The following is a 15668-nucleotide window of genomic DNA, read 5'->3' on the forward strand; positions in this document are numbered from 1 at the left end:
ACTTGTTCATCATTACTTTTGTTTTAGCCATATTCATCTTTAGTCCAAAATCCTTACTAACTGTGCATAACTGATTAAGATTTTCCTCTAATTCTTTGGGATCGTGGCTTATGACCACAATGTCATCTGCAAATCGTAAATGGTTTAGGTACTCTCTGTTCACATTGACTCCTTTCTGCGACCAGTCTAATCTTCTGAAAGCTTCATCAAGGGCAGCAGTAAACAGCTTCGGAGATATTGTGTCTCCTTGTTGAACTCCTTTCTCGATTTTAAATTTGCTACTGTCTTTGTCTAGTCTAATAAAGGATGTAGCACTCTCATATATTTTCTTCAAAATCATAATATATGGAGTATCTATGCCTTGTCTTTCCAGTGCCCGAAACATTGCCTTATGCTGTATGGAGTCAAATGCCTTTTCATAATCCACAAATGCCAGGCATAATGGTGTTTTATATTCATTTGCCTTCTCCATTAGCTGTGATATTACGTGAAGGTGATCCATAGTTGAGAATCCTGTTCTAAAGCCAGCTTGCTCTTTCGGTTGATTCTCATCAAGTATTCTTTCTAATCTGTTAGTAATGACCCTTGTGAACAACTTGTAGATATGGGATAACAAGCTAATTGGTCTATAATTTACAATTTCTGATTTATCTCCTTTCTTATGCAGCAAAACTATGATTGCATTATTCCACTGCTTAGGCGTCACACCTTTTCTAATGCACTTTGTGAAGAGCTTTGCCAGTTTTTGTGTTATGTCTCTTCCTCCCAATTTTAACAACTCTACAGTAACTTCATCTTTCCCCCAGGGCTTTCTGATTCTTCATTTTCTTCAATGCATGTTCTACCTCATCAGGAAGAATATCGGGTATGTCGTATGTGTTGCTACTTTGCAATCCAGCTTCCCCACTGCTGGTATCATTCCCTCGCTCCTTGTATAATTCTCTATAGTAGTCTTCTGCTATTTGAATTATGCCTTCTCTGCTGTTTATAAGTACACCATCGCTATTCTTCAGTTTCAGTATCATTTGTCTTTCTGTATTACTGCTCATGGCTGCTGATTTAAATCCTTTGTTTTCCCTTAATGCTTGTTCTACTTTTCTTGTGTTAAATCTTCTTATGTCCTCTCTAAGTCTCTAATGGCTTTGCATAACTCAGTATACTCAATTTTCTCCCTGTCACTGTTTTTCTTGCTCTTCATTTGTTGTCTTCGGTTCATCATGACAAGTGTTTCTTGACTAATTTTTTCTTCTTTGGATTTCTTTTTCCCTGTAGGTTTCTTGGGCTTTATCACTTTCAGAAAGTTGTAATATTCCTCGTCGATATCTTGGTCCTGAGCAGTCTGCAGAAGCTCAAACTTGTTCTTAAGTTCCAGTATACTGCTTTTTCTCCTCTTCTGTTATCTCAAAGACCTTTGTATTATTTACTCGAGTCAGTTTTTTCCTTTCCTTTCCAAATCTATATCAAGAGTACATCTTACCATTCTGTGATCACTTCCAACATTTACCTTATTCAGGACGGTAACATCATTCACAATATATCTTCTGTTAGTGAGGATGAAGTCGATTTCATTAGTTGTTAATCCATTTGGACTCTTCCATGTCCACTTTCTGTTCACCCTTTTCTTGAAAAAAGTGTTCATTACTGACAGTCCTTGAGATTCTGCAAATTCCACAAGTCTTTCACCTCTTTCATTTCTTTCAACAATTCCAAAATTTCCTATAGTTCCCCCTTCTGCGTTGTTTTGTCTTTTTCCAACCTTAGCATTGAAGTCCCCCTTAATAATAGGGTAGTGGGTTTTCTGCTCATCTAGAAGACTCAATTTCAGTACATTTCTTCAACCTCTTCATCATCATGGCTCGATGTTGGTGCATAAATCATTATAACCTTTAGCTTGTACCTCTTAGAAATCTTGAATATTAGTCTTGACACCCTTGGTAATGCACTTTTGAATTCCAAAATGTTGTTTTTAAAATCTTTATGGACCAGAAACCCAACTCCACCTTCACTCCTTTCACTATTTCCATTGGTGTACAGCAGATTTCCACTTGATAAACTTATAAGTGATTCATTTCTTCTTCTTGTTTCAGCCTATCCAATGATATTCCAATTCACATTTTCTAATTCCCTTTCCAGCTTTAATATCCTGTCTTTATTGATGAGGGATCTTACGTTATAACAGGCCAAGTTCAGTTTCCATGCATGGCAGCCTGGTCGTACACAGAGATTCTTAGCACCCTCTGCTTCCACTGAGGGCCATTTGTTCTGTCGTGCTGTCATATGCTGGAGGGTTTGTTCTTTTCCTCTTCACGCTGACCAGGCGTCTTGAAGAGAACCACTCTACACGTTCGTTGCCACCTAAGTGACGTAACAGGGCTTATCATCGAGAAGGTGTGCATGAGTGGATTTTAGGGAGGCAAGCCAACCGGACTTCTCCTACATCTTCTGTAATAGAGAGATATTGGATCCATCAGTGTTTTAGGCTGAGTGTCTGATAACACACAGGATACCTGTTCCCCTCTAAGCCCCTTGGTTATTATATGACCAATTAAGTATTTAATTAATGTAATAACTGAAAATGTGGAAAAATTAAATAATTAATTAAACTACCTACGATGTTATAAAAAGACGGAAAATAGTAAAAATTGATTTCTAGTATATAGTAACAATTGATCAATTTATATCAATTCCAACAATTTTCTATCATTATCTTCCATTGAATCAATTATTTATTTAATTGGTCTTAAAGTAATCAACAATAAGAGGCGCTACTATCTTTTCTTTTCTTATCTTGCTGCATTTTCTTATATTTTCACAATTTCTAATATTATATGCTATGGTCAGTTATTTATTTATTTTGATTTTCAATTTTTACTATTTTCTGCCTTTTTCTAACATTGTAGGTAGTTTAACTGATCTATTATTTTAGTAAAGGCTGATTTATTATTCTTATTTTTATTCTTATTATTTCCAAAACTAATGTTCAATATTATTTTTTTATTGCGAGAACAAATAGAGACACGTATAGTTACTATTCGTTACTATTATGTTTATCTTATTCAAAAAACTTTATTACATCAGATATTTTTCTATTCTAAAATTTCTTCTAATTTACTTCAAATATCACTACACCTACATACTATAATACCAGGATCCTTACTAAAAGGTCTGGCAGTTACACTGCCAGTAAATCCGAAGTATCTATATGATATGCTGTTTATATGCTTTTGCTTTCAGCTTGCTAACTCTAAATTTTTATACCTCAAAATCTATTAGAGCAATTCGAGGTCTATTGCTATCCTTATTACTCATCCTATGCAACTTAATTTTGGCATAAGCCTTTCTTTTTCACTACATAAATAAATTGCACTAATAAAAATTAACAGTTAGTACTCATTTTCATTATTTTTATTATTATTATTATATTTTTTTTCACTGATATCTGTCAGGCTAGCAGTTATTCTGCCAGTTTGCTGCTTAACATATATTGCATTATTATATTAAAGTAATTGATATTATATTCTTAGTACATTTGAACCCAGACAAAATGGCAAATATAAACAGATAACCTCAGCCAATTATTGATAGGATGTATTGAGTGGAGCTAGCTCTAGTTAACATTCCATTCAATGTATCCATTAATCAATAATTTGCTACATCATTTTAATTTTATTATAATTTATGTTTTTATTTATAGGGTACAACAATGAAGTCCAACATAGGTTACCTAAATACTTGGGCACTATTGCCATATAGGTATATTTTTTCACCCCTAATGCTGAATTCCCTTGGTATTCAGTTTAATATATATATATGGACAAATGTATTTTATCAGTGTATTGGGTAGGGGTGCTGACATGTCAAATGTATTTACAATGGAAAAAAATTGAGAATGCCTGCAAGGTAAAAGCAATCTACCTGAAATTAAATGAAATTAAGATTAACACAAAAATAATAATAACTACAAGTTATTATTATTTTTATTATTAATATTTTTTATTTTTTGTAGTCTTAGGACCCACTGCACTGCATTAGTTACCATTTTTGTTATCATTGTTATTTTTATGTTAATCTTAATTTCATTTAATTTCAAGTAATCTGCTTTTACCTTGCAGGCATTCTCAATTTTTTCCATTGTAATTACACTTGACAGGTCAGCACCCCTACCCAATACACTGATAAAATACATTTGTTTATATTTTGTTATGGTTGCTGGGTATTTCTGTTATTACTAGTAGTGCCCCAGATCCATAACTCAGTTTAATAATTTAATACTTTTTCTTCCTTGCTTAGACATTCCTTAATGTCATTAAATCTTATTATTTTTATCAATATTATATATATTAGTCAATTTTATTTAATGGTATCTATCTGTAGGGATATATATATATTAAAGGGTTCCGTGTACTTTTTTTCATTTTTGAAGGAGCCCGTAGATCTCAGTAGTTTGGGAACCACTGGCTTAGAGGAACCTTCATACCTCCATGCTTTCTGATTGAAAGTCAAAATCTTTGTAACCCATTTTGCACTGAAAGTGAAGCTGCTAGTAAATGAACATCTAGCTCTATACTAATGCCAACGATATTCACTTCTCATGATATTTCATGCACAGAAATGCAGCACTGTCCAGAGCAAGCTTCTATTTTCAATGTTCACATCATAGGACTGTTGTTTGCAGCTGTGCAACATGGGACAGATTGCTGCCTAATGACTGTACTTTAAAGTACACCCATCATAAACTTGTATTTTCAACAGGAAATCATTCCTGAACTAAAGTCTTCAGTAAATATTAGCAGGTTTTGAGCCTTATTTTCACCAAAAATTTGATTTACACATTGCTGTTCCAACTTCTTACTAACTTCTATGGATATCATTCATCTGTTTGTACGATTGTGTATATGATGGTTGTGAGTACAAAAATTACACCATTCTGCAAGCATTTTGGTGAAATTTGCACATCATATATATATTCAAAATCGGTGTTCTTCATACTAATTTTCATTGTCTCCTAATTTTTAGTTTTTTTTTTTTTTTTTTCTTCTTCTTCTTTTTGCTAAATCAGAAACAATCCTAATTCAATAGGATTAAGTTTCTGGTATTAATAGGTGGTAGATGACTCTCATCAACCGGTGCAATACCATCACATTGTTTATTGGAGACTTGAAGTGGTGAAACCCATGTTTAGTCTCTAGAGCAAAGTTTCTGCCCCCCTCCCCCCATACTTCTCCTTCAACCCATGCACAGTACCAAGTACTATAGGTTTTGATACCTTTCATGTTTGGGGATTTCATTAAAAAAAAAAAAAAAAATTAGCATAATCCTAATACCAGATATCAGGATTTTTAGTGTAAGCATAAATTAATTAAAACATAAGAAAATACAGGCAATTTTTTCTAACATGCAATTCTGGAATTGTTTTCTTGATAAATATTGACTACTCATCAAATTTAACAGAGAAATAGAAATTTTTAATAGAGCTCATGCAGCTGTGAGATTGCAACTCATAGACAATCAGTTTGATGAACAGAAAAGTACTTTTTAATAGAGCTCATGCAGCTGTGAGATTGCAACTCATAGACAATCAGTTTGATGAACAGAAAAGTACTTTTTAAGACACCCTCATGTCTGTTGAGGTGATACTAAAATTAATAATTTTATTAGCTAAGCAGCTTGCATGTAGATACAATATCTGCATGCATGCAAACACTTACACACACAAACTGTTATTGAATAAACTAGCTGACTACTTTGTTCAGTTCTCATATATATATAGTGGTATTTATTCAGTTTATGGAAAAACTTAATCTTAAAATCAAAAGGTAAATTAATGGTATCATTTATTTGTAGGAAATGAACCCAAGCTGGAGACTACCAATTGGTTTATATTTGAGAAGTTCCTATAGATTCAGAATTTTGGCTCGTGGTATTTTTGTTGATACTGTAAGTATACTTTTTATGAATATATATTGAAGAAAGCAGTTTTAAATAATGTAATTTGTCAAATTACTTGAAATGAAAGCACTTCACCTGTGTAGCATTTAGGATCTATTATTGAGCGTCTAAAAATCATGTTTCATGGATGCTTTCTCCTCCACTTCTTTGGTGACCGTAAAATTAAAAATAAGCTGAATTACGTACAATTAATTTTCTTGACTTATTATTATTAATTTTGGTTTTTAATTACCATAATTTTTAATCTTAATTTTACTTTTTAGCCTTTAATGTAACCTTAATCCCTAAAGTTGTTAAAAAAATTAATAATGATAATATTTAATTGAATTAATACTAAAGTAACCATTTACTTGTAATCATGCTGTTACACTGTAAACATCAAAGGACCACCAAACTCTTTCTTATAATATGGTCACAGCATTATATATTTGGCAAGGTGCTCTGGTTCCAGGTATCACATTTTATTTGATTGGTGCTAAATTAATTATTATCAACTATTGATATCAGTACTTAATACTATCGAGTATTAAGAAATGGTTTTGTAAAGATCTCCAGGTTCCAAGGTTCTAGATTTCTTCAAAGGTTTTTTTTTTTTTTTTTTGAGATTATGATTTGCCAAAGAACTCAGGATCAAGACTCCCTCAGAGTTTTCCATTGCCCCAATTGTAAGTGCTCCTTTTATATAATATTCAATTGAAATAGGAGAAAAGGCCCCTAGATAGACAGCAATAGTTGAAAAGTAATTTAAATACATCTAGACCTGATAGTTTATAGCTTTGTTGTTTCTGCTTTGGTCAGTTGCAGAAAAATGTTTTAAGATGCACTGGAGATCAGGCATCTAATCAACTACTGAATCCAAACTTCTCATAATAATATTTTAATTACACATAATTGTTAATATATTGTATTTATCAATGACACATCTTACAGAATAATTGGATGCAAATTGGATGGTAATAAAATTTAAAATACTAATTTACAGTTGCATAATCAGCTTAAACAAATTACACAATAATATAAAATAATAAATATAAGTCAACATCTTATAAATACAATTTTACTTTTAGTAATATTCAAAAGTATATTTCTGAGATTCACACCATTAAAATGGTGAGAACCTCAGAAATCTCATTAAAAATAAAAGAAAAAATTAAATAATGAAATAAAATTCGATACTCTTCCACATGAATATAACTGCTCTACAAATTGGAGCATTGGGGATAAATTACAGCTATGGATAAAGGGATGATTTAGAGGTGGGCGGATGGAGAGCAAATTTTTAATCAAATGTTATTAGTGGAATACCCTCTGTGCTGGGTCCCTTTAATGTTTTCAATATTTATTAATTATACTGATGAAGGCACATCAAGTTTGTTGATAATACAAAGGTTAGCAGGATGATCAATGACAGTAATCAGAGTACGTTGCTTCATAGAAGACCTGGATAATGAGGCAGATAGGCTGAATAGTAGCAGTTGATGTTAAACATACCAATTAGGTGATAACATACTCAAGATAATGGAAAAAGGAAGCAGACATAGAGGTAAATGTACAGTCATGGAGTTCTGTTGGTGATATACACAAATTTGGTCTCAGACAAGGTCATTATCCCATTAGATATGGTGATGGTTAGGCCACAACTTCAGCAGGTTTGTAAGCCCCATTTTAGGAATTATATGAATCTGTTGAAATAGGCACAGAGAAGATTAGTCAGAAGGCACCAAAAGGTATTCTTACAAAGACTTGAGTTCTATCAATTGCAGCATCTGGAGGGGACCTGTTTAAAGCATTTAACTTTAAATGAGTTGAGTAAAACTAAATGCTGATGGCATCTTATTTTTAAATCGATGATACACGAGGATAAAAATTTGGTAGTGAAAGCTAATTTTTGCACAAATTTTAGCTTTCAGCCAGAGAGTGATTTTTGGAATAAACTTCCATCTGCTGTTGTGAAAGTGGGTACATTGAATAAATTTAAAGAAAGATTACACAAATTATTAGAAGGGATGGACAAATGAAGTTGGTAGGGGGTTGTTCTTGGCTGATAGTGTACATGCTTACTTCCTTGCTTCAATTTGTCACTGCTAATACTTAAATAAAATAAATAAATTTAGTACCAATATACAAAACATATTTTAAACATTTTATTTTTATCCAATGACGTCACAAAAATGGAAGGACTTAACTCTTAGAGAACAAGTCACTCTTATCAAGGATTTGGCTGGTACGCTGTTGCAAAATGAAAGAGCAAAGAAGTATGGAATAGCACAATTGCAAGTGGCACAAATCAGGAGGCAATCGTGGATCAATTTACAGGAAATTGCTAATCCAAAACAGCCCAGAATTGTATAGAAGATAGGTGGAGGTATGTGGCTAAGCATCAACAGAAGGGGAACTCATATATAAGGAATTATGTGCTGCTCTTGGAAGCAAGGAAAATGAAGCAAAAGAGGAAGAAGTTGCTGATCCATCAAAGCTGTGAGCGATTTATACAGCTTTCTGACAAATATACCACTTTATTTAATTTTCATCCGTAATCCCACTTCTATTTTAGTAAAATAGCTCTTTACCTTACAATTAGTATGTGAAGGCACAGAAAAGAAACTCACCTTTCTTTTTTTCTCTTATTTTCACTTTTACTAATCTAACTAATGCAGTAGCCACTTGATCAACTAAGTGGCACTGCTCTTGCCTCCACATGGTGAGACTGGAAACCTGGAAGAGGAAAGTAACACTCCCAGGGTCAAAAGAGCAAACATGAGTAGTAAAATAACTACTTCTACAGGGCTTCAAGAGAAAGCCATACCTAGTAATGACACAGATAATACAAAAAACACAAAAACAAAGAGACAGAAGACAGATATGGACCCACCAAAAATACCAGCATACCCTGTGATGCAACAAACATTAGGATGTCTCTGTTTGTCATCCAAAAAAAAAAAAAACACACACACTGGAAGGTCTAGTAGAATCTCCCAAGTCGGTTCAACATCTTAGATCTGGGGTTATACCAGTAGAAACATAAAATTCCAAACAACTCTCAGAAGTTGTTAGCAACAACAATTTTTGGAGGAATAACAGTAGTTGTAACACCCCACAACACACTGAATTCTTCCAGAGGAGTGATCTCTGAGTGGAAGCTCTTAAAAACGTGTCAGAGGAAGAGCTAACAGAAGAACTGAGAAACCAAGGAGTGACAGGGGTGAAGAGAATTAATATAAGAAGAGATGGAAATATAATTCCAACAAGAATCCTTATTACCTTTAACACACTGAAACCTTCAACAAAGCAGGAGTACGTACCAGATCCATTACAATGTTGCCAAAAGTTTGGACATTCGGAATTGGCATGCAGAAACACAGCTATCTGTGCAAAATGTGGGTCTAAGGAACACAAGACTACTGTTTGCTCTGCCAACATCTTAAAATGTACAAACTCTAAAGGGGAACACGCAGCTTGCTGAAAACCATGCAAAAAATGGAAGCAAGAGAAACTGATTCAGAAATACAAAACAGAACACAATACTATGTACAAGCAGCAAAGAAAATAATACAAACAAGCCAACATATGCCCAAGCAGTGATCCAATATAAATCAGTAGATGTCCAAACTGAAATTTCCATACTACCAAAAGAACCATTTACTGGATTGAAACCACAAAAACAAGATAAAAACAGTGAATACTCCAATTGTTATTCTTGCAAAACAGATATCCATAAATCACCACAACAAAGACCAACATAAACCTACAAAAATCAAAACAACTGAACAGATGGACATAGAAAAAATAAAAACCAGTACTAGAAATCTTCACAGAAGAAATTTACACGGATCAATCTTTCTTTCCAAAAAAAGAAAAGACAAAACATAAGAATACTACACTTCGGAAGCAATCTGAAAGCCCTAGAAAAACCAAATATTGAATTAGTTCATCTAGTGGAATTGTACAGAACTACATGCCAATTACAACGATGTTCTGGATCTAATAACACACCGTATGCCAGTATGCTTTTGTCTTCAAAAGACATACCTTAGACATCAAGACACCCTTTCAAAGAATACCAATTTACAGGAAAGACAGAATAAGAGAAGGGCCAACACATGGAGGAGTAGCCATCGTGATCCATAACTGAACACATCCCTTTAAACAGTAATCTAGAAATGATAGCTGAAAGAATAGCACTAAGATTTAGGATAAACAACTGTTCAATGTACCTGCCACCAGGACCAGATATACCATTTGAAGAAATAGACCAAATAATCTTCCAACTTCTGTCACCTTTCTGTATAATGGGACATAGCTATCTATGGGGAAATACTGACTCAACAGATGAGGACGAATAATAGACCATCATAACCTTTCTCTACTCAATAATGGTAAACATACTTATTTTCACTTTCCTAGTCATACACAGATCATTGAAGACGAACTGGTTGATGAAGTACTGAAACATGTCACAGATACCTTTACAATACAAGCAGCTGAACAAACAATACATACAAATTCAACTTGTTTTCCACTACATTCAAAATCCTGGTGGGATGAAGACTGCATGAAAACAAGAAGACAACAAAACAAAGCTTGGAATAAGTCCCGGAGATATACTACAATGCTAAAACATAAACAAGCACGAGAACTAGCTAGGTATACCCTAGAAACAAGCCAGAAAAACTTCCTGGATCAAGTTTACTTCCTCAATAAATAAAACAACAAACACACAGATAATATGGAATAAAAATAAAAAATTAATGGGAAATACAGAAAATGAACCATCCTCACTGGAATGGAGAAAGCATTACCGAACCAAGCTAATATTAGGAGAAACTTTTGTCAAAGTATCAATCAAAACAATCTTACACTGCATAATTTTGACCTACAAGAAGAAAAGTGAAAAAACAGAATCAATTTTTAAGGATTTAACCCTATAATCAACTAATTATATTACATGAATTATTATCACAAACAGAATCAAGGCAGTTGGACCAGACAATATACACTATGATATGCTTAAACATCTAAAGAAAAAATAAGTAGAAAACCTTAAATTGTCAATTGCATTTTCCTAGAAAACCAATATCCTGAAGCGTGGAATCAGGCAATAGCTTTCAAAAGAGGTAATAAAGATCAGAACAACCAGATCAATAACCCTCACTAGCTGCTTAAAAAGAGTTTTGGAGAAGGTAATCAACAAAAGATTAGTCTGCTATTTAGAAACAACCAACTGGTTTAACAGTATGCAATGCAGGTTTAGACATAACAGATCCACCTTAGATCACGAATAAAAAGAAACATAAGAGATGCATTTATAAGCTCAAAACATATGGTTGCCATGTTTTTAGATCACAAATAGAAAATAGACATAAGAGATGCATTTATAAAGCTCAGAACATATGGTTGCCATATTTTTTGATATAGAAAGAGCCTAGGACACAGCATGGAGACACAGTATACTACAAGCCATCCACGATTCTGATCTCAGAGGACATTTACTTCTATTTGTCCAAAATTTCATGAAAAACAGAACATTTAAAGTTAGAGTACATAACACCATTTCAAAATCATATAAACAAGAAGGAATTCTCCAGGAGTCTGTCCTGAGTGCCATACTATTCGTCATAAAAATAAAAAGCATCACAAAACAACTGCATCTACAGTGTCACATGCATTATATGTATCTGACTGCAGTATTTCTTATCAAGCACAAAATATTGGAACAATAGAAAGCCAACTACAATGTGTAATTAACAATATCAGTAATTGGGCCCAGAAAAATGAGTTTAGAATTTCACAATAAAAAACAGTATACATACATTTCTGTAGAAAATGAAATTTACACCCTGACCCTGAACTAACACTACCAGGTCAAAGAATACCAATTAAGCAAAGTGAAAAATTTCTTGGACTCTAGACAACAAGCTGATCTTTGAACAAAGTTTGAATCTGAGCACCTTAGAGTATGCTTCCTTATTCATAGTTGGGCCAGGCAATCAAATCTCCAGCAAGCCATTCTTGGACATTTTTGTATATCACAGTTGTTGTTATTTGGTTTTTAGGAGCATTAGCAACTAAGGCCATATTGCTCCATGGGTATGCGGTGGTCATTCCCTGACCTTTCCACATCCTCCGTATTTGGTGGTCACGGGCTTGAACCCCGGTCTAATCAAGAAGCGTGTGCTATGCACTGCTGCTCCTGCCCACCTATAGCACAGCTTTCAGTAGCCACTGTAGTGGTTTTTTTTTTTTTTTTTTTGGATCAATAAGTTAGCTTAGTAGAAGAAATACTTGATTTTGTCAATGCCAAAGAACATAATGATCAATTATTTTGACTTTTGAGTGAACATGCTCACACCATCCTGATGTGTAACAATTCTGCCCTACAAGTGACAGGCCATAAGGTAGGGGGGTTTAGCATCCCATGATTTTTTCTTTTTCAAATTAAAATTCCCTTTAAGGGGATGAGGAAAGATTGCATAGCATTTCAGAGATTCATAAAAATTGTAGGACATGAAAAGGGGGGGGGGACCAAGGGCTCCAGAAATGTTAGTGGTAGGTTAGCAAAATAGTGTAAGGAGAAAAACTTATACAGCATCTATAGCATTGAAACTACCCACTTTCACAACAATCACTTGGCTGAAAGCAAGTTTCTGTCCATCCTTTTCCAACCTAGATTTGTCTCTTTATGTATGTTGTCTGAGAAAGATTAAGTCATCAGCATTTAAGTTACTCAACTTCTTTAAAGCCTGAAAAACTTAAAGTAGTTCTTCACTTAGATGTCTAGTTTCCAGGTACAATTTATAGAACTCCAATCTTTCTTGCTGAGAAGAATACTCTTTTATGCAATCTTGTTGCTCTTCTTTTGTACCCTTTCCAACCCAATTTGCTTTGGTAATAAAAATGAAAGAACTGCAGAGTGTACAATTACTTCTTAGTCTTTTTCATTACAAACTACCTTAAGAATAACATACCTGACATTTATCAATGTTAATTAAACTTTGTTTGCTATTTTTCACCAGACCCTGTGGAAGTAGAATACTCTGATTAATGCTATTAACCAAATTGTCTCATTATATTATCAGAAAACTTGGACATTAAACCTTAAATAACAGCATCAATAAATATTAAAAACTGTAGAGGGCCAACACCAAACCCTGTATGGCCACTCATAATATTAGTTCATGAATAGCAATGGCTATTTGCGATTTGTTTCCTACCCTTTAACCATTCATTTGTTCATAATAGTAACTTTTCCCAATTTCCACATTGCTCCAGCTCATACAACAATCATTCGTGTGGAATAGTTATTGAAATCAAGCTCGGTAAAAACCCCCAGTGACTCACATCTGGTGAGTATGGGCTTGACACACCAAGGGTCCTCAGCTGGATATCACCATTCGTCTCCTTCTTAGTGATTCCCTTCTACTTCTGACACTTTCTCTCTGAGGGTAACTCAGAAAAATAAGGCTGGTAATATAATACTATATGGCTGGTAATAATAATAATAATAATAAAAACCTCACCAGTTCAGATCCACTTTGACTACATCTATTATTAGTAACAAATGATGTAAGAAAGCAGCATCAGCAAAACAAAAAAACCCACCCACCTCTCATACATTTGTCTTATAACTGTCTTTCCCCCACCCCAATTTACATTTGTTCCCTTTTGTGCATTGTCCAAGAAATAAAAAAAAATGCCTCTAGCAGTTAAGTTACTTAATACATTTAAAGCCTTAAGCACTTCAATCATCTCCTTGCAGGTGCATGGTTTCCAGATGCCACAAATTTCATAACTGAAGTCTTCCTTTGTAAGAGTGCTCTTTTTTTGCACCCAACTGATTTTATTCTCTTCTTTGCACTGTTTCAATAGATCTAAATTCTTCCTAAAATGAGGTTCCCAGACTGGTATGCAGTACTCAAGTGTGGAAGTTTCATTTTATGTATGTTCAATAAATCCTTAATTTCATAGACCTCGACTTAGCAGACTTTGGATTAAAGAATAAAAAAATTTGATTGTCAACAGTGTATTCTGGGTGTGCTCATAATATTGGGAAAAATGGGGACTTGTGAGTCACAGTAGACAACAGCAAGCGTCCCAGTCTTTTTATGGGTACATTCTTCACATCCCCTAAGAAAATTGGCAGAAAGATAAAGCGTGTGCATCTTGGTATGCATAGAAATTAAAACTATTAGAGAAGTTAGACTCTGATCTGTGAGGAGCATGGTGGAGAGGGACATGTGTGAACGGGTCAGATATTGTAAAAAGCAAGGCTAAACTTAAGGAGTTTAAAGAGTCTGACTATGCAGATTCATTCAATGGTGTCTCAACTTCACCTTAGCACCGACTCTGAATAAAATTTTTCCAGTTATTGTTAGGGTAAATTATCTTCTGTTAACTATGTATTAACTAATAAAGTCAAGGTAAATAAAAGCACATTTTTTACTGTTCAAATTATGTGGGGTGCAAATAGTCTCGAAAGTAAACTTTAGATTTTACAGACATCCCCTTCCCCAGGGGTTCCCAATCGTGAGCCCACAGAGACTGCCCAATTCTTGTATTTTTTTTTTCTTGACAAGCATATGGCCACACCATTTGAGTTGTAGCTGACAAAGTTGGCAGAACATGTTATGACTTTTTTTTTTTTTTTTTTTTATTAGGAGCATTAGCAACGAAGACCATATTTCTCCGGGGATATGCGGTGGTCATTCCCTGACCTTTCCGCATCCTCCGTATTTGGTGGTCATGGTCTCGAACCGCGGTCTAATCAAGAAGCATCTGCTATGCACTGCCGCTCCTGCCTACGGAGGCACCGGTATGACTCATGCAACTGGCATGAGTCATACTGTGTTCTGCATAGCGTTTGGTTTCTGGGAGTTGCTGACAACTTATTCACTTGTGTTTTGTGGTGCACTTGAGTTAGACATGCGTGTCACTCTCTGATATTTATCACCTTCCAAGACACTACTTCTAGGTAAATTATCTTGTTCATATATTTCACGGTAACAACTTCTATAGTGAAGAATATGTATATTATAATACACGTATATAATGGTGAAAAGATACATAAATGGGCTTGTCCCTCAAGTAGCATCAATTCATTGCATGCTGATAAAAAATGTAGAGCCATGCTACTCAAACTATTCCTGGATCTGAAATCTGATCTAATAGCTATGATCATATGTCCATTTTTTTGGTCTTGTTTTTTTTTTTTTTTTTTACATTATTTTTTATTTGCTGTTTCTTGGGTATTTCCAAATTTTACTCCAGAAACCCTTCTGAAATGACAAAACAAGGATATGATTAGCAGTATATAAAGTTTGAATTCACATCCTTTTAAGTTTGTGAAGAATTAAAAGGGACAATGCGTCCTGTGCCAGAAAATTCTTGGAAATCACTCTTTCTGCCTATTGAAGTTGAAGCTCCATCCACAACATCAACATAAGGATGTGGACTACTTCAAGCAAATGGAAGAGAAAGTGAAGTGCCAGTGCTTGGATCAAAGTGGAGCATTGTTTCAGCAAGACAAGCATCTTACGAAGACTTCTTATGCTGTCAGCTTCATCATTGCACAACAGAAGAAACCTCACACAGTCGGAGAGACTCTGATCAAGCCATGTGCTCTGAGGATGGCTTGTAATGTGCTTGGAGAAGCTGAAAAAAGTTCAACAAAATTTCTTTATCAAATAATACGGTTCAAAGAAGGGTTGCCGACTTGTTTAGCG

The 15668-nt window shown here is 34.3% G+C and overlaps 2 protein-coding genes across 5 annotated transcripts in view; one reads left to right on the forward strand and one right to left on the reverse strand.

Annotated features, from left to right (window-relative positions):
- LOC150077296 (uncharacterized) overlaps window positions 1-15668 on the forward strand; it is a 702167-nt gene that overhangs the window by 684839 nt on the left and 1660 nt on the right. For all 4 annotated transcript variants that reach the window (XM_090386557.1, XM_090386560.1, XM_090386559.1 and 1 more), the window contains exon 23: window positions 5845-5937. In XM_090386557.1, the coding sequence (XP_090242683.1) occupies window positions 5845-5937 (93 nt within the window). The remainder of the gene's footprint in view (window positions 1-5844; window positions 5938-15668) is intronic.
- Window positions 1-15668, reverse strand: part of LOC150077297 (COX assembly mitochondrial protein 2 homolog) — a 102040-nt gene that overhangs the window by 39035 nt on the left and 47337 nt on the right. The window lies entirely within an intron of this gene.

The sequence above is a fragment of the Mastigoproctus giganteus genome, chromosome 12 (assembly GCF_048544385.1).
Source record: "Mastigoproctus giganteus isolate SK-2022 chromosome 12, ASM4854438v1, whole genome shotgun sequence".
In the NCBI taxonomy this organism is placed as follows: Eukaryota; Metazoa; Arthropoda; class Arachnida; order Uropygi; family Thelyphonidae; genus Mastigoproctus; species Mastigoproctus giganteus.